The sequence below is a fragment of the Pygocentrus nattereri genome, chromosome 2, assembly GCF_015220715.1.
Source record: "Pygocentrus nattereri isolate fPygNat1 chromosome 2, fPygNat1.pri, whole genome shotgun sequence".
NCBI lineage: Eukaryota > Metazoa > Chordata > Actinopteri > Characiformes > Serrasalmidae > Pygocentrus > Pygocentrus nattereri.
In genome coordinates this window covers 26,352,384-26,379,987 of record NC_051212.1, presented here as the reverse complement: position 1 = coordinate 26,379,987, position 27,604 = coordinate 26,352,384, and the positions used below count along the sequence as shown (strand labels likewise).

The 27,604-nt window shown below is 37.9% G+C and overlaps 2 protein-coding genes across 5 annotated transcripts; both read right to left on the bottom strand.

Annotated features, from left to right (window-relative positions):
- Positions 1-575: 575 nt before the first annotated feature.
- si:dkey-9k7.3 (circularly permutated Ras protein 1) lies at positions 576-18,350 on the bottom strand. 3 transcript variants are annotated; one of them, XM_037546711.1, is made up of 20 exons: positions 18,219-18,350; positions 14,638-14,695; positions 13,359-13,445; positions 12,744-12,836; positions 11,896-11,982; positions 11,685-11,782; positions 11,095-11,295; positions 10,918-10,968; positions 10,112-10,201; positions 9,352-9,503; positions 8,588-8,669; positions 8,324-8,448; positions 7,503-7,587; positions 6,697-6,803; positions 6,025-6,134; positions 5,337-5,448; positions 5,097-5,237; positions 4,203-4,296; positions 3,714-3,764; positions 576-2,947 (listed from the first exon to the last, which is right to left on the bottom strand). In XM_037546711.1, exons 2-20 carry the CDS (start codon positions 14,693-14,695, stop codon positions 2,852-2,854), a joined length of 1,920 nt encoding a protein of 639 aa, XP_037402608.1. In that variant the 5' UTR covers positions 18,219-18,350; the 3' UTR covers positions 576-2,851. The 3 variants fall into 3 exon arrangements, with proteins under 3 accessions (XP_037402608.1, XP_017565339.1, XP_017565338.1); XM_017709850.2 differs by lacking the exon at positions 18,219-18,350 and adding an exon at positions 15,491-15,719 and having other exon boundaries at positions 3,714-3,761; XM_017709849.2 differs by lacking the exon at positions 18,219-18,350 and adding an exon at positions 15,491-15,718.
- Positions 17,430-27,370, bottom strand: tkfc (triokinase/FMN cyclase). Of its 2 annotated transcripts, XM_017709823.2 has the most exons (16): positions 27,012-27,370; positions 26,174-26,363; positions 24,827-25,119; positions 23,714-23,792; positions 23,534-23,623; positions 23,406-23,440; positions 23,103-23,187; positions 22,909-22,998; positions 22,335-22,451; positions 21,230-21,346; positions 20,843-20,980; positions 20,108-20,214; positions 19,166-19,269; positions 18,701-18,734; positions 18,511-18,603; positions 17,430-18,383 (listed from the first exon to the last, which is right to left on the bottom strand). In XM_017709823.2, the coding sequence occupies exons 1-16, from the start codon at positions 27,015-27,017 to the stop codon at positions 18,228-18,230; spliced, it is 1,734 nt and encodes a 577-aa protein (XP_017565312.1). In that variant the 5' UTR covers positions 27,018-27,370; the 3' UTR covers positions 17,430-18,227. The 2 variants fall into 2 exon arrangements, with proteins under 2 accessions (XP_017565312.1, XP_017565313.1); XM_017709824.2 differs by lacking the exon at positions 19,166-19,269 and having other exon boundaries at positions 18,241-18,383.
- Between the last annotated feature and the right edge of the window lie 234 nt (positions 27,371-27,604).

Sequence of the window (27,604 nt, the reverse complement as noted above, 5' to 3'; positions counted from 1 at the left end):
TTTAATAGAATTCAGCAGATGTTGTGATTCATTGTTCTACTGGTAGGTGAAGCTGTGTTGAGTTTTGGGGCATTTGGTTGGTTCTGTGCACTTTAAAAACATTCTTCTGCATCCTGCAATAAGCACAGGTGAGCTTGTTCCAGCTGTACAAGTTGATCTCACATCAGTATGCTTTAGGTAATACATGTTCCTTGATGTCTTTTTGTATGTATGCCTTAGCAAACTTTAACCTGGCTCTATTTATGAGGCTTATGCGTGATTTTAAATCTTGAGGTAAATCTTCTAAATTCCGAGGATCATTCTTGAACTTCAACATTTGAAAACATTTCTTTATCATTTAATTTTTTCTATCAACATATTCTTGTGTCTGAACAATTTATGGATTCCAGCATGAATTCCTTGCTGGTCTAGTGCTGGATTAGCTGGTCACCCAGCATGGCCTAAAACATGTGCTGGCTTTGGTGGTGGCCAGCTAGCCTGATCTGTGCTGGTTACTAGCATGGATAGTCTACAAAAAAATAATAAAATCCAAATTTGCTTTCATTGAAGTTGGTTTAAACATATACAGTACTGTATTAAAGCCAGAGACCACTCTCTTTTATTTAATTTTCAGTTAAAACAGTCATTAATCCACTTGCATGAGAAAGAGGAATGTCAAGGGAAAGGTTTCTAACACGGGAGTTCAACGAATGATGAAAAGTTGTCCAGAAAAGGAAACTCCTAACAACAGTGCAGGACAAAAATGTCACCAGTAAAGATGACAACAGTAGAGATAAACAGTGCTTAAAATTTTCATCTTTGAGAGAGGAGAAAATCAAGCTCCACTCTGACTTCAGATCTTTAAAAAATCCACAAGTGTTTCTTTTCATCCTTCCCCTGTGAGAAGACATCAACACTGAAAGGCTGCGTAGTTCTCAATACACCATTACTGAGAAAAAGAAATGGACAAAAAGAAAGAAAAATAGAAAATCAAACAAATAAGCTGCTTTTGTTTTCGGACTGACCACCCCAGTCCAGACTTAACTAAATGTGTTTGGGATTACTCAGACTGTAAGAAGCAGACAATGCAACCAGCCTCTAAGAGGTATGGAAAAATACTGCTTCAGGATTTTTTGAAAAACTAAAAGCAAGTTGAAAAGAATAGAAGCTGTAACAAAGGTGAAAGGTGCACATGCTAAATACTGAAGATCTTTATATTATATTTAGTTGTTGTGGCTTCTCTTTAATTTTCTGCTAAATATGATTTTTTTCCTTATGCTGAAATATGAATAACTTGTACTTTAAGATTGTTTCGACAGGAAATGTAATAAATGGAGGGTGGTCTGGATGAATTTAATCAGTGTATTAAAATATGAAGAATGGCAGGTACAACTGTATTTGTGTGCAGTTCATTTAAACATTCAGTTAGCGTCATATGGTTGACTGATCTTTCAACATCAGTTGGTCTCAAACATTCTGCTTCACAGGAAGGTTGCTCAGCATTTTCATCATACTAAATTTAGAACAGACAAAAAGCAGCACATACTTTTTTACAAACTTTTTTTTCAAACAAACATTCTTTGACAGGTAAAAACCAACAGTTTCGGTACATGCGTCTTAACAGTTAATGGAACAGTAAAACTGTTGATCAAAAGTTTTTATGACATAAAAAAATACTGCTACAAAATTATCACTACAAAATCAGTGACAGAGTGAACCAAACAAGTGAAATGGGAAAATAATGTCTGTGGAAGATCAACGGTAATATGCTCTCACTGCACGAGTGCCATTCTAGGATTCACATACAAGTGTTGCTGCCATAAATCACAACATAGACCACTGTACGTGGTTTAAACCAGCAAAACTCCTACCCAAAAACGCACTCTTAGTTATAAAAAAAAAAAAAAAGGTACTAAACTCTCTGAGTGAAAACCTCAAGTGTCTTTATTGCCTTTAGTTTGAACACAGCTGTACCATTTTCCATTGAAGTTTGAGTTTTAAGGAGCACTGACTCCACACAGACTCCATTATCATCTTGACTTCAGATTTTTATTATATATTTTTTAAATGTTAGGTCAATAAATATGCACCCTGAGTCTTGAATGAAGTGCACCTTCAAAATTCCAAGATTGGAAGATTCCAAATTGCATCTGAAGGAGCGTTTACAGTTTGTACTTTAATGAATAAAAATGTACCTTTTCCCTGACAATACAGCACAGATAAGACCTATAGTGCAATCTTGGGGTAAAATGTGTAAAAATGCACCACATTATGTAACAAAAGCCTGGTGATGATGCATATCTGTTAGATGATAAAATGCACAGCTCCACTCCTAAAATCTGGTTGGCTGAGCCGTTGTAAAATCCACAACATGTGCACACCTATGACCACCTCACAACAACTGTATTACTATGCCACGGTATGAAAAAACCTTGTACTGTCAATGGAATAATCTTTGAATGTTATGCTGCTCACATGGACCACCGGCACAAGAGTACTGATGAAGTAAGAACCTGTTTTTGTTAAAACTATTATATTAATTTTAAAATTATATTTTAAATGTGTTTAAATGAATAATGATCCCTTTTCCATGAAAAAGTGTACATAACAGATTAACAAAAAGAGGTCAGTATCACTGCCTTCAAATCATCAACCTTCTATGTGGCCAATCTTAAAGAGTTTCTTGCTCAGAATAGGCCCTAAAAGGTGTTAGAAATGTTAAAATTTATTTATAAAAACAAATTACTTTAAACAAATTTCAGACTATATAATCATCTGTAGATTACACAGAAAGTTATGAAGTCAGGCATGACAAGAATCTGATCACCGTTACAGGTTTATTACTGTTTTAGCTAAAATAGCCACTTTCTTCTCAACTGTCCAACATGGCTGCCTTCCGGCCCTTCTCTCCGACGCTCTTCGCTCTCTTCATCTGGTACACAACCTTCGCCGCCTCGTCTGACAGACCCTGAAAGAACATCAACATCTGTTGAGTTAGCCAGCTTTAATTATGCTTGTGCAGTCTTACAAGAAAGGGGCTAAATTGAAAAAGGGTTTTGAAGTGATACCATACACATACACTTAACAAGATGTTTTAAAGATCTTAACAATTTTATATACAACACATTCTTCATCACCCTGAAGTACCATTTAAGCATGAAAAGAACCACTACAAAACCCACTACAGAAGAACTTGCAAATCTCTACAGAACCATTCAGAGGTTTACAGAACTTTGTATAGGAGACATGGGGGATTGAAGAACCTTTCAAAGGTTTAAAAACCTTCCCTACACATAGTATATTGCATATTAACTAATGATGGTTTGTACACTAGTGTTCAAAGGATCACCTGCCATATTAATGATTACTCCTATTTGTATTCAACCATACCATATAGAGTGTAGATTAAAACATTACAAGCTAGACACCAAAAGACATTTCAAGATGTTTTATTCAGTACATTTTATTGGGAGCACCAAGAAGTTGATAAATGGTAAATTATACTGTAATTATGTATTTACAGTAATTTCTTGATAGATTATTTGCCTGAGATTTGATCACCAGGTTTTAAATATGAGGAAATCTGGATGTTAATTTTATTTTAACTTTAAATTCACTGCTCTCAAAAGCTCTATCTGTCATTAATTATCTACAGCTCTGTCCATTTAGAACTTTATTTTTTAGACCGTACTGCAGAGTAAGACATTGATAGTCCTTCATCTTCCAGAACTTACTGTGACCGGTGTTCGGCTGGCTAGAAGAGTGGTGGTGTCTGAGCTGTTCTGCTGAAGGAAAGTAGGTGAAAGTTCATTAACATCGCCTGAGAACTAACATGTCCTGAGAACAGGTACAGCAGATTTTAATCTCATGCAGGAGAACAGATAGTCACAGAGAAATTCCAATGCAAGATCTGGGTATGTTTGTGTATGTGAGTCGGTGTGTACGTGTGTGTGGACAATGAGATGCATGAGATGAATGCATAGCCTAGCGGCAGAGATCAGAACAATGACTCCCATTCACAAGATTAGAATCAAGTGTAATGCTAGATAAAAGGAGCCTAGCAGCAGTTAAAGACAGTTACGCCACAGCAACAAACAAAATCAATAAAAGTGAAGGACACGAAATATACATTTTGATACAATGGTTTCTATATCCATGATGCACAGAGCTAGTGATGGAATAATGAATGTATAGTTATTAGATCTGTGGTAAAGTGTGCTAACCTGTGAGTCTGTGGTGAGATCCTCACAGATCATACTCATAGTGCTGATCCAGTTCCCATAGATACTCTCCTCTTTAGCAATTGGCTTCTGTTCACTATTAGACACATTAAAACATCAAATTAGAGCCTTAGAGCCATAGACACATCCACCACTGCACATATACTGAAGTCTCAACTGTAGAGCCCTTTTGGAGCTGGATTTGTTGTACCTAGGGAGTACTGTAAGTGATAATCGAAAAGATCCCTGATTTTAATCCGGTATAAATCTGCAGTGTTTATAGTTCTGTAAATAATAACTCTGGAGAGAATGTGTTCTGTTCTGAGCTCCCTCCTGTTCAAATCAACCTCTCAATTATGTAATAAAAAATGCTGATGACATCCAGGCTGTGACCTTTGAGGCTGGGCTACCTGGGTTAATATGGGAAAATTAATTCCTCCGAAGAATCAGTCAGTCAAATATCTGACAAAGTACAGTAATGTAGAACCTCATCTCCTCACTCATCTGGTACAAATAATCCAGCTACAGTAGTGCTTAAATGCTCCAGGATTTCTCAACCTAAATTCTATCACATCTCTATCACATACTCAATTATAACGGTCCATAATTTTGACATTTCTCAGAGTAAAAGGACAGAAAACCTATTGAGTCAGAACATACATAAGATAGAAGCCAATGGCCAAGTGATGAAGAAGCTGTCCACTGGCTTCTATTAGTAGCATGATCTGAGTCTGAGTTTTCTGTTTTTTCACCTAGAAACATATCCAAATTGACTACATGTGATAGAGGTGGATATAGATTAGACTGCAAGTATTCCTTTCAGACTCAAATCCTTCAAAAACAAAATTACATGAAACTCCCGCAACCACTTGATAATTAGCTACAGCCAACACACACCTGATGTCTTTGAGAAGGTCCTGCTGGGCTTTGAGTTGATTCTGAGCTTCCAGTATTCTGCCCTCCATGGTGAGTCTGGCACATAGCTGAGCACAGTGAACTCCCAGCACAGACATGTTAAGACTGCCTGCCCACACCCAGCTATAGAGAGAGGGGACAAAAGCACAAATCTGTAAATTATTTGAGAACTGGTTATATTATATTATATTACAGGTGTTGGTACAATTTGTTCAGTGTTACCTGCTGGTGGTCACACGCTTCTGCTGAGTGATGACTCTGGTCACTTTCTTCAAGTCTCGGGTCTTAAAGGACAGCTGCAGCTGAAAGGGAACTCTATCCCTTCTCTGGAAACCTACAAACAGTATTTTTTTAATTAAATTAAAATGAAATTTATTTTAAAAAAGGAATTTCATTTTATACATGATCATTTTTGTACTTTCTCATTCCATGTTTTTTATTCTTGATAACAGTCTCATGCAAAAGTTTTAGCACCCATGGTCAAAATATGTCCATTTTTTCCCCTAAGTAATAAGTTAACACATCCTCTACAGAGATCACATGTATGTATATTTTAATGCACAATTACTGTTTATCTGCTGAATTTAACATGTAGCTGAATATGCCCAACAAAGCTGAACTGTACAAATATTTGCAGAAAAATTTCATATTTAAGTTTGTGTTCTCATGAGAAGGTGCTAACATAAGAAGAGAAAAAAGAAATACAAACATATATAAACATAGTTGACTTTAAAAATAACTAATATTTAAAACTAAATAAAAAAAAACTTGATATATACATACATAGACACACTGAAGGGGCAGTTTCTCAGAACAACAAAACAACTACACAGAATTTTGCAATCATTTTTAATCTACTGTCACAAAGTTGCATAGTCAAGAGTGAGAGAATGTTGTTTTCTTCACTTACTGTCCACTTTGTCTGGTCTAACACCAAACTGGAAAGTGATCTCCACCCCATCTGTTACATTACCAATCTCCCTCTCTAACTTGTGATTATCTTCTTCATAAGGGAAATATCTGGTAGAAAACAGTATTAAAACCCATTATTTGAGGTCCACAGAAATTGAAATATAGCAGAAGAACTGTAATCAAAGTGCACATTGGTCTTAAAAAACACATTTCAAACTACCACAAGGAGAACAGGCAGAGGTTACAGAGCAAGTCTGTGTGAAGTGTGGCCTGCAGGCCAAAATTACTGCCCATGAGAATATTTGATTAGATCTGCCAGAAAGTTACACTACCGTTTTTAGCCTTAAGACATTGCAGCAATCATCTGTATATAGTCTACACAAATACCACATTTTGGTAAACCACAAGCAGTGATGACTGCAGCAAAAAAACTGCTGCATTTTATTACTTCCTCAGTTTCTAACAAGCAATGACTTCCAAAACGCAACCATCAGAAATGTACTGGATACAAAGAGACAGGTCTCTCTAAACATCCATACGATGCTGCTTTTCTTGTCATCTTTACATGTTAAGTGACATTAGCATGTTTCAGTGAGAATCTGGAAATTCTTGTTTAAAATTAGAATAATTCAAGAGTAATGAAAGTGATACACTGATCATTTATACTCACACACCGTCCGGTGCTAGCAGAGTTGCCACAACATTAGTTGCCAAAACACTGTCAGCCAAAGCACTCTGTATTTCTGTAGCAACTGTCCCAATGTTGACTATGTTGATCTAAACACAGAGTCAACAGCACAGAAGGAGGAAGAGAACAGGATGAAGTCATTTGTCATACACTGCATGTGGAGGGGACATTTTTAAACTACTGTGACAATGTTGACTACTCTGACTGCTAATCTCTGAACACAGTACGCAGAAGAGCATAAAGTACATTCACATGAAATTGTCAGCAATAGCAAGCATAACACAAATTCAAAATTTTCGCTTCCATTTTAGATATAGCTCAGGTCTGAGAAAGGTGTTTTTGTCACTTCAAGCTGAATTGTTTTTTCTTTGTTTTTGAGTTCATGGTGATAATATCATGGCTTCTGTAAAATGTGTCACAGACTTACGGTATTTAGACATGTTCTGCTCTGAGTACAAACCTCCATTCAGAATGCATGAGGGCAAAACTTGCATTTCTACGGGTTTGGCCTAATTAGATGCATGAGTGTGTGTGCACACATGGGTACACAGGTGCACAGGTAGTGATAGGATATGTAGGTCACTAGTCTTGACGCCTAGGAAATTCCTTATCTCTGTTTGGCTTTGTGTTTGAATTCTTCCCATTTTATTCAATTCAGTTATTAAGATTTACCCCAGGGGCAGAGCAAGTACATTACTGCTTATAAGTGTGCCTTAACTGATTTTGTCTTATAATGGTAGGGTTGGTTGATCGTGGATCAATGCTAATGGGTAGTATAGCTCACTCACCCTGCCTCCTGTGTGATCAGCCAGCTTCCCCACCTCCGCCAGGCGACAGTCTTCTCCTTCAAATGTCATCACTGACACGATGACTCTAAAAACAACCACAGCGACATATATTAGTGTGGAAAACATTCTATTGCTAACCCCGCCAACAACTACATTGTTTAGTTAATTTAATGTAGAAAAATTTTTTTTTTTACTTTTCTTTGGTCTTAGTAAATGCTTGCACTATTTTCTTATTGTTTTGAGTGTACTGTTATCATTACTCTACCCACAGATATGCTGAGTTTCCTTTGTAGCAGTTAGCAGAGATCTCTCAAGAAGTTAGCAGAGATGTCTTGTGAACACGACTCACTGATATTGGACTATTTTTGTGATCGCACCATTTCGACGATGGTTTGGCCTTATCTGTCATTCTAAAAAACAACCTGAGACTGTTCGTTTTACATATCAGTCAAACAGTCCCTTCCTGTCATAATTTTTGCCATGATAACCAAAACACTCTACCAGACACTTTAACCACAGTCAGAAATTTGGCTGTTGAGACTTGTATACTCAGTGGAGCACATTGCCATCTGTCTACCTAATTTGCTACTGCACATGGAGGAGATGACCCTGCAATCAGTTCCTTACAAAAAAAAAACACATTCAGTGGCCTCCTCAGCAACCACCGGCTATAGACAGCACATTTGGTATGCAACCCTAAAGCTTTTAGTGGGTGCTCCTTCAGGGAACAGGTACACTGCATTATATTTAAATGTGAATTTTCCACATAATATGCAGTGCTGTTCTATATTCCAAAGAAGAGAAGAGGTTTTGTAACATACCCTTTTTCCGCTGCATGGCTGGCTAACTGGTTGTAGAAATAAGGTGAGGGTGCAGGGGAGTGGGCAGATTCCTGTTCTAACTGGCCCAGGCCTATGTTGGCGTGACCATCTGTGCAAATTATGACCTAAAAGTAAACATACAGAACATACATAACTTTATATCATCAAAATAAGTGGAAATCTAGTGTTCTTTGGAAAGTTTGGACCACAGACTTCAGACACTGAGCCAAACAAAAGAAACAAAATGGGGTTACAAATACTGACCTTTGACCCTGTGAACTGAGATGCCATAGCAACAGATACAAGTGCAGCAGGGCCCAGTGCTGTAGCTCCATGCTCTCTTAATCTGGAAAAGAATGGAATTATCATACTGTATTAAAAGCACAGACAAAAATCCTTAAACAAATATACAGAGCTAGATCAGCAGCTGTACATGGCAGACTGATATAACGGTCAATCTAGGATTCCCCACGTTTAAACAAGTTTTAAACCTGTAGTTTTTAAATCTATAACAAAGGCATACAATGGGCTCTGCAAGTGAAACCCCAGCATACAATGCTTTTATTGTACTCTTAAAAATAAGGGTTCCTAATAGTTCCTGGCTTTAGAGTTTCTAGGAAAAGCCACCAATTGGTCTAGAACCTTTATATGGAGTTTCTTTTAACTTTAATGGGCCCTATACATTCAAAGATCTCATTATAAAAAAAATTTGTTTGATGAACCATCTGCTGAATTGTTCATTAGGGATGCAAAATTGGTCCTTGGATGTTTTATTTTGGGATTGCTGCTTTCAAAAAAGACATCAGCAGCAAGTAGTCTTTACAAAGAAGAAAAAAGGCCCTTGGCAGTCTTTTAAAGCTAAAAAACAAAAAAAGAGCTATAACATATAATACTGGAGATATAAGATTGGACACCAACGGAAATAAGCAAGCTCAGCAGCTGTATATGGCAGACTAATACAACGAGTGGTGTCCAATCTTATCCTCAGAGGGCCGGTGTGGATGCAGGTTTACTTATTGCATACTCACTCTTTGATTCTCTGTGTGAGGCACTGGTGAGTCTCTGCAATGCAGTGTGGTGTGGAATATTTCTCTCCCTGCTCTCGAACATGGTCATAGTCCACTAGAGCCCAGTCCCGCAGAGAGAGAGGAATTCCTGTACCATCCCCATAAATGGTCACCTGACAATAAAAATGCACAGAAATCAGCCATGCACCTTAGCATTTGCAATGGAATTTTGGTAACATTTTATTTAGTGTATTTATAAAGCAACACTAAAATATTTGTAGTATTTTATGTATAAAATATTAGCCAATAATTGCAATTATGATAGATGATGTTTTAAGAAGTAAATGACTGTGTATTGACTAATTAAGGGGTCTTAAACTAAAGACAGACATTTATAACACTGTTATCAAACATCATTCCCAACTTATAAGACAAAAGCCCAGTTAAGAAAAGTGTTTATCAGTTTGATGAAGATACTGATGCCCTTGAACTTACGCAATAGAAACTATGGATTTGAATGGTGAATATGCTACTCACATTAATTTTTTACACTGAAAGAGTTTCAGAAGTGCCTCTGAATAACATTAACTTACTTAATATTAATTCGCTATTCAGTGTTTCTGCATGTCCTGTAGTCTGTATGTAGGTAGCATTCAAATAAAGTGTTCTCGCGGTTTCTTTAGCTATTTACTTAGAAGGCACTTTCATTTTCAGAGCTGAATGAGTCTTTGTACTTACAACACTTAGTCAACAAACTCTCTTTCCCACCTCTTTTCCTTACCTCGTCATTAAAAGTGACCAGTGCTACTCGACGGTGAGGTGAAGATTTTAGCAGGGAGGTCAGTGCCATCTGGAGGGCCTCTTGAACACCCTGAAAAGACAAAAGCAAGGATGATGGCAGCACATTTGGTATCATGCTTTATCTACTTGCATGTAATACATCAGTAGTAGCTGAAGGAATGCTTGTTTAGATCAATCAACTGGAAGAAACCAGTAGACTTCAGCTTAGAAACACTGCAGTTGTGTGAGATTTACGACAAACTTTCATAGAGACATTACAATGGAGGAGAATCTGAAAAAACAGATTTTTTTTTTCAGATTTTACATGTGATAACTGATTGGAGGTTTTACCAAGATGTTCACAGAGTCAACAGTCTTTATAAGAACTTTGACTTCACAGAAAGCTGAAACTGGGGTAAAGAACACTCATCTTCCACCTAGGGCTGCAACTAATAATTATTTCTATAATTGATCAATCTATGAAATACTGCAATAATTAAAATTTAAATGATAAGCAAGTCTTTAGTGCAAGAAACAACAGATGCCATATCCCCCCATCTTTCTTCCTGTAGTGCACTGCAATTTGTCTGAATGGCTGCGAGTATCATATGAACTTTCCGGGACTTTAAAGAGCACTTCCACTTTTTTTTTTAAACTAATTTAATCATTGCAGCCTTGCTTCTAAAATGGTCATTAAGTGAACAGCAAATGACACACTTTATTCTTCACAGAGCTCATGCATGTGTGCATGCATGGCAAAAGTGACAGTTCTATTTTGGTAAGTGTGACAACAAAAGTATCAGTCACCTGCAGTCGTGATACATATGTGGGTGATCTCATGCTGTTACCAGGAGACACCTGAGTTACCCACAGAGGAGAGAAGAGCAGGTCAAAAAAACAAAAAAGAAACCACAAAATATATAAAAAAAAAAAGTTGGTTATGTATATGGAGAAGCTGCTGCATTAAAAGGAAGGAAAAGTAACCTCTGAGGTGACACTCATGCTACCAGAAATGTCTACACAGAAGACCACCAGCATATCTTCCAGGTTCATATAGTCTGCATCGATCTCCTCATCTACATAGAGCACGTCTCTGCCTGGAGGAGTGCACAGAGGAGAGCGGCCCATTTTAACTTCACTCTGAGAGAGAACATTCTGTTTACCACAGAACTCACAGCACCACGTCTACAGAGAAAGAGAGAAAGAGAGAATGTTTGTTATTATTTTACACACACTAACAAATTTTACCATGCTGATATAAGTACACTAATCTAGAACCTAGATGGTACTTTTAACAACTGTAAGTTGTTTTCAGTATTTCAAGCATTTTGGCAACTAACTATACATTGTTCTTATAAACTGCTGTGTGATTTTAGACTCATCCACAGCTCTACACGTTTCAAATATCTGAACTCTTCCTACTATTTGTTTATAATTAAGTATATTTGTAAAATTGCACTGTACTAGAATATTAGAATAATTTAATCTATTTATCTCCCATTTTTTTGTTTGTTTTTATAATTGAAAGCATTGATTTCAAGAATTTAAGTAGTAGTGTGATAACCACGACTCACTGTTGAATGTGGGTTGGTTTGTGAGTTGCTCATAGAAGACATGACTGCCCTACATTTCCCACAGTACACTGGTTTCTGGCTACTCTGTATACTGGATGCTGAGAGAAAATGATTTGTTAGGCCACTTCAGTTTCCGGATGCAGGTTACACTTCATTCAAGTGTTACTTCACATGCAGACACTTGCACAAGTACACAGACCGAGTAGCTCACCTTTGCTGATATCCACAAGATTTCCTACTTTGAGTGATACCACGTTTACATTGGCTTTAAGACGAGTCTGCCCTTTAGCCTCCAGCCCTTGAGAGGCAGAGCAAGAGATAAAAACAGAGAGAGAGAGGGAGAGAGAAAGCTTTAGCTCAGAGAAAAAAAAATAGATAAAGCAGAGTAAAAAGTTTGTGTGGAGGTGAAAGAGCATACTGATCAAACTTGCCAATAGTCAGAGGTCAGACTTGTGAGAGTAATAACAGACCAAAAACAACTGCACAAATTTAAAACAAAGCATAATGTATTCCAGCCATTTTGTGATTTTTTAAATTTTGTTTATACAGAGAGCCCATTATATGAATGTGGGAGTAGCAATAAATTCACCCTTTTTATGTGAAAAACAATGTTTTCAAAAGTATCTGTAGTACTATTGGAATATTGCCCTTGATATTAACTGGTGCCAGACAGAATAAATAAGTAAATTAATAAAAAGTAAAAATAATTTTATTTATATTTAATAATTTTATTAAAATAATTGCATCGCTTGTCCCAAGTATCAGCAGCTATACTTTGTGTGTGTGTGTGTGTCTTGCTATTCTTGTAAGGAACACGTTCTCACAATGCTAGGACAACATGATACTTTTGCTCAAGCAAAAAATGAAGGTCCTCGCTTGAGAACGTGAGGAGAAATTGCAGAAAAATTGCCTTTTGGGGTCAGAAGTCAAGATTAGAGTGAGGTTTAATTGTAGAAGTAGTGCTATTTGGCTACAGTAATGCAAAAATCTATAAAAACCTCTAGAAATTCTCAAAAGGAATGCAAGTCAAACGTGTGCGTGTGGGAGGGGATTCTTTACCTCGAGGGGGTAGTGGAGGTGGCATTGAGGTGGGTCGTGTGCGTTTCTGCGTTGTTTGACGAGGAGGTACAGGCGGCGGCATTACCGACGGCACTGAAGACAAAACATTTTTTAAACTCGAAGTGAAACTTAAAAACTCAAAAGTGAAAAATCCTCTCAGAATCAGCATAATGTGACAAAAGTAGCTCATTTTCAGTAAATGATTAACGTTTTTACTGTGATCACAACCTTTCCAGAAAGTGCTTCTGTTTTTTTTTTCTTCACACCCACAAAAGGATATGATTTTTTTTTTTTGCTTTGAACTGTCAAAAGGCATATCAAAGACTTTGCCATGAAAGCAGTTTTCAACTTGACATTTCAAACAGACATTGCAGAGGACTCATTTGAAAGGAGAGGGCAATGATAAGTGGGTGACGTGATGCAGTGTGAAACACCACACTGACTCTAATTCAAGCTTTCTGTTCCCTATTTTTGATCCTTTTTTACCTCATAAATTTAAGACATCAATCATCTATGGGTATGTAAAGTAAGGAAAGCACTATAGTAACACAGGGATCACAGGGTAAAATACCCATATACAGTTTTGATTAATCTGAAAGGATGCTAGTAACTCACTGGGAGTTGGGATGACAGCAATGCGGTTGTCGTATGGATGTTCAGAATCTGTTCTGGACAAACCACAGGGCAGTGTGGAGGAAAGACCTGGAGGATACAGCAAGACCATACAAGATGATAAAGAACAGGACTAAATATGCTATTGTGCAAAAATCAGAGACTACCTTTCATTTATTTCCAGTCAGAACAGCAAAATCATTCCCTCACACAAGGAAGGAGAAATACAAAGAAAAAAAAGGAGTGAAAAAAAACAGGAGTTTACAAAACTGGAATTCATAAAATGATTGAAAGATATAGAGAACCTTGGACTCCCAACTACAGTGCAACACCTGTAATCCCACCAAAACCGTCACTGTCAGATAAACAGTACTTAAAGCTTTCATCTTTGAGAGAGAGGAGACAATCAAGCTCCACTCTTGATTCAGATCTGAAAAAATCCACAGGTGTTTCTGTCCATCCTTCCACTGTGACAAGACAACTCAACACTATGAGTCTGAAAGGACGTGTAGCTGTAAAAAAAAGCTGTTACTGAGAAACGGAAATAGATATAAAGAAAAAAAGGGAGAAAATCTGCAAATCATGCAAAGAAGCCCAGTCCGCAACATCACTGAATGTTTTTTTTTTCAAATACTTGGATCACAAAAAGCAGAAAACTTGAACTTCTAAGACTGAACTTTGAAGGTGTGGAAAAAAAACCATGCACATTTCTTTGTCAAACCGCAAGAAAGTTTCCTGAAAGTGTGGACATGCTAAATATTGAAAAATGTGATATTATATCTAAGCTTGATGTTTCTCTGTAATTGTCTGTTAAAGGTATGTTTGCAGCTTTTTCCCAACGCTGAAAAATGAATAACTTGTGCTTAATGGCTGTTTGCTTGGAAGTTTCCCTCTTAAAATCTCACGCTTATAACATGCTAAGGCTTATTTTTCAGTTTCTACAGGGACTTCGGTGAAAACTGGCCGAGCTATTCTTAGGTCATCATCAAGTGTATGACAAAACATTTAAAGGGTTAAACAGATTAAGGGTGATCTTTTTCAGAGTGCTGTATTAGTAACAATAACTGATGAAACACAGTGTAGAAGAATGTTCAATTAATAAATTGTTTAGACTGTTAAGTTTGGACATTACCATTTTTTAATTAGATGATGTTTCCAAAATGTTTAGAACTCAACAGTGGTTCTGAGGATCATGCATTCACTTTCATTGGATAACAAAATGAGTCATGTGCCCATGCTAATTAAATCAAGCAATTTCAAACCACTGAATAAATAATCTTACCTTCAGCTAGACTCTCAGGCCTCCAGTTACAAACAACATGACTGCAGGCAAACTCCATCTGAAACAAAAAAAAAGAAAGAAGAGTGAGACCAAAAGTATCATAATATCTTGTTCAAAGCTACATCCACCTCAGGGTGGCTTTTCTCCTTCGTCTTTTTTGATTTATCTTATTTTTTATTCAAACTTGAACTGAGCAGCCATTAATCTTTAACAATCCATTTGTATGTAGCACATTTCACATGTAGGCAGATGTGGGCAGCGATATGGCTCTGCTTAGACTGAGGAGGTGAAGGTTTCAAAAAGCAAACCAACATTTCCTGCTGAAGGCTGCAGCACTGCTCCAATATTCTAATAACATTATAAAAAGACATTTGCAGTGGCATCCTTCTTAAATCAAACATAGGAAATTTGTCTGTAGATTAGATCAAACAAACATGGTTTTGAACATATTAAAACTATTATTAAATACTATTATGAACATATTAAAACTATCCACAAATTCACTATTAGACCAAAGTCTAAACCACCCACACATAAAATAAGCAGACAACACCTCATGCACCACAAAAATGCTTAAAGCATGCGTCTGCCTCACATAGAGCCACCACATCTTTCCGTAATCACTCGACTCAGATCAACCTTTACTCAGTTTGATGAAACACGTCCTCAGTTATCTGTAATCTACCAAATTGAAAAAAGGTTCACTAAAGACATTCTACCTGGTTTACACTGGTGTAATATAAACCTTCAAAGATCTAGTTGTTACATCTGACAAAGACACCCACGATGCCCATCACTGTTCCAACTAAGCATGGTGTTCATTGAAGAGATAAAATCGTCATTTAAAAAGTACCTCTTTGTTAAGAGTCTCCTAGTTAGTCCGTTTAAGCTGAATGTTGGCATGTGCTGCTTCTCATGCTCCCATTTGAGAAGATTAGAAACAGGAAGTTAGGAAAAGACTGACGGATTCAGAGACTGAAAACAAGCAGAAAAAGCCTGAAATGAAACAACTGTGTCTGCTTCACAGTCGTAATGGTCCCTCTGTTCCGTCTCAGAGCTGGTTGCTCGACTTCCTGTTTACGCCTATGAGAATGAAACACACTTGCACTGTCTGCAGGTGCGACAGGTTCTGCCCTCTACTTGCTCTGCTCTAATCTGCCATCTGTCTTTGCCTTTGCTATGGACTTTGACTCTGTTTCTAGTGAGTCAACTTGAAATATACTTTGCATATACACTACACAGCCAAGAATGATGATAATTACATGTTACTATGCATTGTTTATACATTGGGGTACAATGCCTCTATTATTTGCAAAGGTAGAATGCACAGGCTGAGGCACAGTCAACACTGATGTTATAGCTGCTGTCTAAAAACACACCCACACCCACAACCGGTGTAAATCATTAGGCAAGTAACAAGAAATTCTTATTTTGAAAGAAAAAAAAAAAAACTGTTGATATCTTGTGAGCTGGTTTAAAAAACAAAAATTTGGTGCCAGATTTGTCCGGAACACAGCCACATGGATTTATTACATTTCATCAGCAGCACACTTGATTTAAAAATGAGAACTACAATTAATGCCACGAGGAGAGGTTTGGAAGTACTGACAAACCTATAGATATACATAAAATCACTATATATACACACATGTATATGTGTGTGGTTTGCAAAGCTGTGCTATGTGTGCCACCCCCCTCTGCCCTCCATTAGAAAAGACAATTGCTGCTGTGGTGCTGTTGTTCATGTTTGTTTTTATACATTATAAAATCTGTGTGTTGATAGTGTGTTATATCTGTATTATATTTATTCACACGCACAATTTTTATTTTTCTACATCATTTAAACATGCCAGCTGCCCTTTACACAGAATGTAATGTTTTGGCCTCTTCTATGAAGTTTTCATTTTGGAAATATTCATCATTCAATTACCCTTCATTATATTTTTCTTAGGACAGCAATAATACATTGCACTTGCTCTGTGAGATTAATCAAATTTATTGAGCAAATTCATGAATTTACAATATAATAGGTTCAGTTTTTTATATTATTATTGTTAGTAATGTTAGTGTTAACACATCAAATCAAACTAAAATGACCTTTGAGTCACAGTGATTCTTCCAAGTAGTTTCTTTTCACACTAAATGAATCAAATTCAATACCTAAAGTGCATTTTAACTCAGTCTGGAAAAATTCTCCATTATCTATGACATGGTCCCATCCAGTCATTAAAGGTCCTGCACAGTTCTGATCACCAGTTGATTAGAACTTTATCATTTTTTCCCATTCCCATTACTCTTACAGAATACCCATTAGCGTTAAAATGGTTAGGGTGGAGATAAATTAAAGTGCTTTTTTATTCTTTTCAAAAAAGCTTTCAAAAAGAATACAAGACCACCATGCAGCCCCTTTAAAATACGGCTACTAGTGAATTTAACTGTAGTAAGTAGAACTGTAAACACAGTTAAGAGGAAGTCCACTGATATTTCAAAACTGCTGCATAATTAAGTGGTTAAGATGTAAACAAAGGTATTCACAGTGGTTTGATGAGAAATGCTCTATTCCACAAAGTCAAAAATGTTCACAGAGGTAATCACAGGAACCAGACCTCTACCTCTAAAAGCTACATCACAGAAAGTTATCAGGTAAAATGATCGTAATGGGTTGCATTATATCTGAAATGTTGATTATGATAGTCTTGAAATGACTAAACCATATATATATATATATATATATATATATATATATATATATATTTTTTTTTTTTTTTTTTTTTTTTTTTTTTTAACCTGATTTTCTCCCCAATTTAGTCATCTCCAAATCCACCCCGTTAGTTAGGACTCCCCCAATCACATGATACTACCAGTGCTAGGAGGGTGAAGGCTAGCACAGGCTTCCTCCAAGACCTGTGAAACCAACCACTGCTTCTTTTTCGAACTGCCGGTCACACGTCGTCACGGGACAGCTGAATACGCTCAGAGGAAAGCGCCAACCGCCAGATCTGTTACGTCAGCTAACGCCTGCGTTGACTAGCATCACGTTGAGTGTTGGGGGGAGAAGGGGGGAGAAGGGGTTGGACTCCCGGCTACAGATAGCTGTAGCATCACCAGGGATCAAACTCGTGATCTCCTGAAGATATGGCCAAAGCTTAAGACGGTTGCGCCACTGAGTGTAATTAAATCATCCATCCATCCATCCATCCATCCATCCATCCATCCATCCACGCCACCGTGCCGCCCGTAATTAAAAATCTGAAGACATGTATAAGATCATCTGTCATTTTGGATACAGATCATAACCGCTGGTTCCTATCACCACCACTGTAAAGACATCAGAGCTGGCAAGTTTCTCTACACTTCTTGATGATCGAAATATGCAGTAATTTTTAAAAAATGGATATCCCCTTTTATAAACTCTTATCATCTGCCATTACACACCATGACAGCATAGGAATTGTGTTCACCATTTAAGTAAATACATATGATATCAGTTGATTTATCAATACTGTTCATATGTAAATGTATAATAGCTGATTTTAACACTCAGTTAAATTAGTTCTGATCTGTAAATCATGGCATTATACCAGCGTAGATCATTTCCCTCCCAGAGCCTCAAACACTGCTCTGAAAATGGCAGCTACAGCGACCGCCCCAGGGTCAGGCTGGGTCAGATGTTCAGATGCAACGTAGCTAGCCCGGCCTGCTTTGGCTGCAAGGTCACGAGTGGACTCTGCACCCACTTCTGCTTTCTGTGGAAAACAAAATAAGGACAATTGTGACAATAAGTCAGGAATAATAAATGTCTAACGTAGAATGAATAAATTCATGGACAAAATAGAGATGACATGCATTTGGCTGAGTGCTAATGTACTGCACCTCCACTGCTGCCTGCAGAACTGCCATATGGCCACCTGGAGGAGCTGTGGATAACTTCATCAATTCTTCCACAGCAGGGCACAGGGCATCCAGCTGAAAGGTAAGGAAAGTAATGTTACTAAAACATACATCTAAATAATATGTAACATGTAATGAAAATTAATTTAAACATAGACAGAACAAGTGTTACCATAGTCCTGTCCCCAGGTGCTGCACCTCCATACCTATCAGAATATACAAAAAAAAAACATTTGAAGGGTTTTTATGCTATATGTTGCTGTGAAAAGAATGTCATCAACTGACTTTCTTTTCAAAAATATATTATTCCTCAAATTGTTTCAAATGGATATACAGTGTTTTGGAGATTCTACTAGGCCGGAAACAACTATTACAAACTACTGATGATTGACAAATCAAATTAAAATGGCAATTGCAATTATCTATATGTGGAAATTAAGTTCCAGCTAAAATTCCATGATCACTGACAGGCCTACTCTGCCATCCATCTATTTTAAGCAAAACTACACCCTGTGTAAGATTTTATGTAGTTGCCTACAAACATTAAGACAAGCTTATCAAGCTAATTTGTGAAGTAGTGCATTGTTAGTGGAAAATTAAATGCTACAGAGAGAAGTCTAGATACATTTAGAGACACCTTTTCATGGCTTCTGTCCCAGCATGCATTGCTTTGGCCCAGTCTGCTCCATCACAACCTTCTCTCAGCTTGGGACCAGCCGCTGTCAGGAACAGACTATACAGCTGAGCGAGGACAGCAACAAAGCAAAACTTACTCTAAAGCTATCAAAATAAATATTGAAATTAAAATATTCACTGATTTAAAGGGAAAAAAAGCATATTTGAATGTAGAAAATTTCCAGTTCAAATTTCACAATCTGTCTACAATCTGTGCCATGGCAGAGTGTCAGTAGGGGTGGTGGTGTAGTCATATCTTAACACATCATCCATTTTTATTTTCTAGAGGCTAGGCTGTTAGAACGTGAGAAACATGGAGGACAAATATCATATTCGTGTGCACAAGGCCCTGGTGACACCTAAACCTTTGAAAAGGACAATATGATGCTCCTTTGGCTTTCTGGAATGTATAACATTTGCAGTTTAAAACTGTGGTTCTCAGTAACCGTGACAATAACTGGTTTATAACAAAGTGAGCATTTGATATACATGCTGAGCTCCCTCTTGTGGATGTAGGTGACATGATTTTCATTTTTTTTCTTTGCACTGTGAACTTTTTACTTAAAATTTTATTTTGAATTTATTTTACATATTGTTAGATGAGAACATCTGTGGAAAAATGACAAATTTAAATAAAATTGATACATTTAAATTTACATTAAATTTAAATCATTTTTTGAGCCCAGACAATAGCCCTAATTATCAGAGACCTTCTATAGTGCCATTAACAGCACATGTATGCCACACATTTTATAAGGTATGATTATTGCTATTTGTGATTGTTTTTTCTTTTCAGGTTGAAATCTGGAATTCAGCCACTTTGACTTGAATCACATCAATTATAACACTGATCCTTGAGGATATTGTAGTAATAACAATGTTTATCTGATGGATGTCAACATACCGCTCCTGAAGAGCCACCCATTTTTTCCTCCACCAATCTAGCAAGAGCTGTCAGCAGAAGGCAAGGGTTTCCTGGGATGGTGCTAGTCTGCATCCACTTCTGAATGGCTGTAGTGGGTGACAGAGAAGAGGAATATGTAAAAATGTAGTCATATAAATATTACAAACCACCTAAATAATTTAAACAGTACAATGCAGAAGCCAGAGACCACCCTTTATTTATTCATTTCCAATAAAAATGGCCATTAGGAGTTTCACTGTATTCTGTCAGAGAAAAAAAGTACAACCCCATTTCCAAAAAAGTTGGGACATTGTGCAAAATGTAAATAAAAATAAAATGCAATTGTATGCAAATCATTTAATCCCTATTTTTTATTGAAAATAGTACAAAAATAACAAACACTGATTTTGCATGCTCATCCTTTGCTTTTATTATAGCTTCTGTTTTGTCAAGACACTTGCTTTTCAGTTTCAAAAAAAAAAAGAAAAAAATTTTTTTTACAACTCCAGTTGTAATACTGAAGTTGGTTATACTTTCGGCTTCTCACAATTCAAATAATCCCAAACACATTCAATCACGTTGAGGTCTGGACTCAACGGTCAATCCATTGTTAAGAGAACATCAGTAGTTTCTTTGTTTGAATTACAATTTTTTCTCAGTAACGACATCTTGACTTTCCCCTTCCTGAAGGGTGGTGTTTGAGTTTTTCACAAAACTTATATAAATATGCCTTACCGTTTGCAGCAAGTACATGTGTGCTCCCACAATCTCCATCACCAGCTGCACGATCCAAGGCATTGAGCTCCTCTTGCCGCTGCAGGAGGGTTTTACACACAGACTCCAAAACTGCACGCATGGCCAAAGTGAAAGGACCTAATGGCCAAAAACAATTTTCATTAAAAGCCCCCAAATGTCACACGTTTATTAATGTGATATCTGCCTGGGTGCACTGACTACACTGTAAATAATTAATACAATGGTGATGTTTCAACTAAGCAACCAACAACAAAAAACGTTTTATGGTCTGCCACTGAACACAGGCGCTGGTGGTTGAGATGAGTAAAAAGATAGAATGGCATGAGGTTTTGGGGGTATTCTGCATATTGCTCTCTGCCTCCTTACCTTGGTCAGGCTTTATCTCAGAGGCTGCTGGTCTCTCTGCGGGTTCAACATACAGTTTCCTCCCACTCACACTCTCACTGCAGAGGTTGGGCCAGGCTGGGGCTGTGGTTTTAGCATCTGCAATAGGTTTTAATTGCAAAAGCATTTAAATTGCACAGCATAGCTTTAATAAACAGAGTTTCAGTACATAATGGACCCACTGAGTCTTTGGGATTGAGCCAAAATTTAGCATAATGCAAAGATGACCAAAAATATTATAAAGTAATCAATTACTGAAGGATTTAGATCTAACTACAGATGTTATGATACAACATATGTTGTATCAAACTGTATCACAGCATATCGAAATGGACTACACTGTATCGTTGTATCGTGACTAACAAGTTTGCTAGTTACCTTGGGGCTAACTTTAGCTTATGGCTAGCACATTGGATTGGAACACTACAGCACAGCTTTTGTTTCAGATATTGTACTTTTATTTTGAACACTCTGGCAACCTAAAAATAGAAACAGCACATGATATGAACTATTAAAAAATGATCTACAGTAATACTACAGGCATTTCTATAGGACTCCTATAAAAACCTTACAGCACATTTGTACCATAGTATACTACACTGGACTTATGCAAGTACATATTATATCCACAAAATATACATTAATATAGAATTAAATATCTTATAGCAATATACAGCTTTTTTTTTTATGACATAAGCCACACTTTTAGCCCTTATGTTTGCTGTTTCAAAAAACGTATTAAATTGAAAGATTGTATCATATCAAATCGAATTTAGAATTTTTTTTTAATCAAGATTCCCCCTAGTTCTAATAAAATCTAATAGATATGTATACAATATCTGAAGGCTCCGGAATATTTAATGAGCTAAAGCAGGTAAGGCTGTAGTTCATGCTCTAATAAATTACTTAATACTCTCATTCTGGCTCTACTGCATATAGCTTCAATTTATTTGCCATGTGTCCTACAATAGAACTTAGTCAGAACTTAACAGAGCAAAATCTAATTACCAGCAGGGAAAGATAATCAATGGAAAATTAATAACAGTTAAAGCTTTGATACTCTACAAACTGCTTAGACTGAACTCACCAAACAGTCGAAGTATCTCCTCATCTACTCTCATCAGAGTCAGAGATACACCTGCCATCTCCAGTGACGTCATGAAAGAGCCCGACATCACCCTGGAAACCTGGACTCCACGACTCGCTAGAAACACCGCGAATAGAGCAAACTAAAGCAAGCTTTCACCTATAAATGCAATTTCACCTACAAATAAAAGTCTTATTTAACATTGCAGTATTAACTTTGCTGAAATTAAAACTAGAAGACACTGAGACTAGTTTTTACCATGTAGGAATAATGTGGTGAAACATGGAACAAAGGAAAATGACCCAGAAACACCATTAGATAGTCATGGATCACTTTTGCCAAAAAAAAGATAAAGCAAGCCTTCAATAGACATTTCTATACAGTGCATGACATGATAGTGGGCCTTTTCAAACAGAATAGTCAACAAAGTCAACAAGAAACTGTTAAATGTGATGACAAGACAGAGTCCATATCTATTTCTATTGGTTGCCCTCTGGATTTGTGCAATATACTAAAGCTGTATACAACTGAAATTCTGTATTAACATCATTAATCTCAATCATGTTACACACACCCAAATAGTTAATGGCAGCTCTGGTGACGATGGCCATTTCCAAACAGGACAGAGCACCAAGATTATTCACGCAGAGAACCACTCTGTCTCCTGTAGAAGAAAATCAGGCATTTAGAAACTCCCACAAAGCTTTTCAAGCGATCCGATTATAAATATAAATCTATTACACCGAGCCACTGCGCATTACAGCATACCTGATTTCAGTGACAAATGTGATTGACTGGAGGGGTCAGTTATGTGATCAATCATTGTTTTCACAACCTCATCAGCAGGGGCCATCTAAAAGTAAAGCAGTAGAAAATGGACTGAAATGGATTCTTGGAGAAAAAAAGTAGATGATACACTAGCTTTATGTGTAATTTCCTTTAAATGAACTTCGTTAGAATCAAGTTATTTTCAAATGCAGTTAACATTGTTTTGGATTTAGCTAAAAAGTGCTATAAACTGATCTAGCAAATATCAAAGTATAGCTGCCCAGAAGCAGATAGTGGACTAACCTTGGACCTTTTAATGCCTGGCTCTCCATGAATTCCTGAACAGACACAGGCATGCTCAGTCATATAATCTATGTCTATTAATCATTCAACATAAAAGGTTGTAAATACAGACTACTTGTGTCTCTCACCCAGTCCTAGCTCCATATCTCCAGGTGGAAGTTGAAAGGAGGGTTGACATCCTGGTACGCTGCATGGTGACAGACTGACACCCAGAGTGCCTACAGCAGAGTGACCAAAGCCTTGATATTAGAAAATGACTTTCTGGAGGAAAAAGCATTGAGTGAAATAAAACCAAAAATTATTCTCACCAATGCTCTTAGTTGCCTTTGTCAACTGGGCAACAATCCCATCTAATGGACATCCTTCTTCGGCCAGTGCTCCAGCCAGCTACAGATAAACAGGCCATAAACAACAACAGAATAATCAAGAGCGATGGATGGATGGATGGATGGATGGATGGATGGATGCTTTATTGATCCCGAAATTTAGCAGCCAGTAGCAGACACACAACACTATACAGTGTAAATAACCGTAATAACCGTAAACGGGTGTAGACATATAACAAGAATAAATAAACCAGATCCTATCTACAGGCATATATACAGAATGCATATGCATATATAGAAAAAAAAATACAGCAGTCTGTTATATCTATAACCTGAGATGAGAGATGCAGTGCAACAATGACTGTACAAGAATTTATAGGTGACGGCATATAATGACCACAGAATTAATAAATACATTTGTGCATATACTGTACCAAATAAAGTGTCTAGTGTCCAGATGTGCAAGATGCGCAATGAGGTATGCAGAAAGTGCTCTATGTGACACAAGCAATCTAAATCACAAATTTACAAACCTCATTTCCTGAAAAGTTGAAATATTTTGTAAAATGTAATGAAAACAAGAATCTCTGATCTTCACATCCTTTCAGACTCACAGTGTTGAGAACATGAATTAGAAATCTGCAGAACAACTAAGGTGAGTTTGAGGTTTCTTGTGTGAAAGTTAGCATCTCACTGAAGAAGGACAGAATGTCAGTGACTCCTTTGGGAACAGCTTTTGTTGGAAGAAAACAGTTGAGACTTGTTGGTTTTAAGATTGAAAGTGGCAATAGAGCGCAGTAATATAGGGGACAAATTTAATACTGACATATTCAATATCATACATAGTGTTTGAGGTGTTTGTGTAATTTTCCGTTAAAGATATGCTTCCTGCTTTTTTGACACTGTAAAATAAATCATTTGTACAGTTTTGACTGGAAATTGAATTAAAAAGTATGCTTTCTTACTTTTATACAGTAGTGTATTTTAAACCATGAGAGTAGCTCTCTCGTCAAAATGCTAAATCATCAGAGGGCTTTAAACTGGTGACATCACAGCAATTCCTGCCAGCTTACCAACTTCCGCTTAGTTTAATACCTTATGAATGAACACGGTCCCACACAGTCCTCTCCTGCCTGCTTTACTAGGCTGGGTGAAGGCACAGTCATCTGCCACAATCACCATGTCCACAGAGACTCCTTGTGTGCGTGCCTGTTCAGCAGCTAAACCAAAGTTCAGACGGTCTCCTGTGTAGTTCTTAACCAGCAGGAGAACACCTGAAGAACCACTTTGCCAAAGGGTCATGATGGCTGCCAGAATACTTCCAGGAGGGGGGGAGGCAAACACTGCACCCGCTACAGCTCCTGATAACATCCCTCTGCCAACATAGCCTTGAGGAGAATAAATGGACAAAGAAGAGGGGAAAGAGTAGAGAGTAACCTAAACTCACTTAAAAGAATTTTTACATCACTAAAATAATGAATCATGTAGAAATAAATGTAGCCCTTTAAAAACAGCACGAACAGGAGTAAAAAAAACACGTCAGGTCAAAAAACTACTTGATGCACCTATATGAAAACTGTGGGTCAATGCAATCTAACATTTATTCCTGTTTGGTTAACATTATTCAGGAATAAAATAAATATATCTTCAAATATTTAAAAAAATTACACACCTATCGGTTGATACTGTAATAATTACAATGCCTAATACCTAGACCTTCTTCTAGGGGCAAGTCATGGGCTGGAGCTTAGGGAACCGGTTCGATCCCCAGAGCCAACAGCGCATGACTGAGGTGTCCTTGAGCAAGACACCTAACCCCCAAATGCTCCGCAGGCGCTGCAGATTGGGCTGCCCACCGCTCCGGGCAAGTGTGCTCACTGCCCCCTAGTGTGTGTGTGCTCACTAGTGTGTATGTGGTTTTTCACTTCACGGATGGGTTAAATGTGGAGGTGAAATTTCCCCGTTGTGGGACTAATAAGGGTCACTTAAACTTATAGAATGGCAGTGGTACGTAGCACATTAATCATCTACTTGCATAGAAACTAAACTTGTGTGGTAATACTTGGTGGTATTCTTCTATTTTGAGATCCCTCTGGTCTAAAATAAAATGACAGCTCAAAAATGACAAATCTGAGCAACAGCAAAGTGGTTCAGGTGCTGAACCAACAGAAATGAACACACTTAAATAAAAAAAATGTAATTAGCAACTCAATGGCTGAATTGCAGCCAGATCCTTTGCTTATGAATAAAGTGGGGTGTGATTATAATCTATCTATCTTTGTAAAATACACAGTGAAGTACAAATCCACCAACCTTTGATTCCATGTACTGATTAAATGTAGTATAGTTTCTACTACCCACATCTGCTAAGCGGTATAGTGAATGAATATCAGCTCAAAAGATAATGATACTGATATGAAAGAACAGGGGATTGGCAGTTACCTGCATGTGCGGGTTCATGTCCAGAACCTCCCCCTGATAGCAGGGCCACTTTTCCCTTCAGGTGCTGCAGGTCAGAGCGGAGCACAACCCTGTGACCCTTCAGGAGCACCAGCCCCCCGTTGCTGCTGACAATGCCCTCCAAGGCCTCATCTACACACCTCTCCACCGAGTTCAACAGCTTCTTGGGCACCTGTTCGATGCAAAGGCACTTTACAGCAAACCAGCCTGTGTCCACAGTGCGTGCACACGCGTCTAAGTAAAATGACTGACAGATGAAACAAACCGTGCTGAGTAAAACACATTTCTGGAGGCTTGTTTATTTTATCTTAATGAATTCAGTGCACAGGTAGCTGTGCTCACAGCGCAGTCCCAGGCAGACAGATAAGAGTCAGCTACAGAACCCAGTCTTCTCACTTAGTGTGCTGCAGAGCTGCCTGGCTAAACAGGTCAACTGAAGTGCACGTTTCTCACACACATGCCCTAATTAAACCCATTCTTTGGATACAAATGGATACAAATGGACTTGATAAAAAGAGGCCGTTTCAATTTAATAGGAAATAACAGCTAACATATAAAAATGCTTTGATTTCTGTGCATTTTGTGTAGGAATGCTATATATTTTTTGTACAGGCAATCAAAAACCGGGACAATGGAGGGAAATCTCGGACGGGTGACAACTGTCAGCCATCTCAGCTCGCGCTGGCTTCAGGACCGCAAGTTGATGTTCACACAGCTGTGCTGGAGCTGGATGCTAACTACCCGGTAATGCTAATCACTGTGATTCAAAGACGCGAATAAACTAAAGGTAAAAGCTACGAATCGTCGGCCTGCAGCCTACCTCCATGCCTCTCCGTGGTCAGTCCACACGCCTCAGTGAACAGCTGGGGGGGGGGGGGGGGGGTGCTGTGCTCTTTGCCCTGCTGGAGCTCCCGCCCCTCATCCTGACAAACCCTGGCCTGAAGCAGACGGGAACAATGCGCCGCTTTGTTGGGAGCGTCATATACACAATCATTTGGAAGCGGGCGCGATTTTCTCAGTTGTCTCACTGGCGGTGTGTCCGTTTTACTTTATTTTCGGAGACAGTTAATCGAAGCTCATCAGGCTCGGAGCCATGGAGATCTCTGACGTCATGACCAAGCGCGGTGGAGCGTGGCGAAGTGTGAGGCTAGTGTGAGGCTCCGGTTGACTGGCCGAGGCCCAGATCAGTCCGGATCACACCACAGGGAAGAGCAGCGGGCAGAAGAGGCGTTTCAGCCAGCTAGGGGCACAGCCACTCTATACAAACTATAGCATATAATGGACTGATGGTGGCGTACTAATGATGTACTGTTTTATTTGCAGTTTAACGTTAATCACGTTTATGTTTTCTCATTGTGGATGTGCATAAAAGGAAAGAAAATGCAGTGCTGGAAATTTGTGAACCCTTTAGCA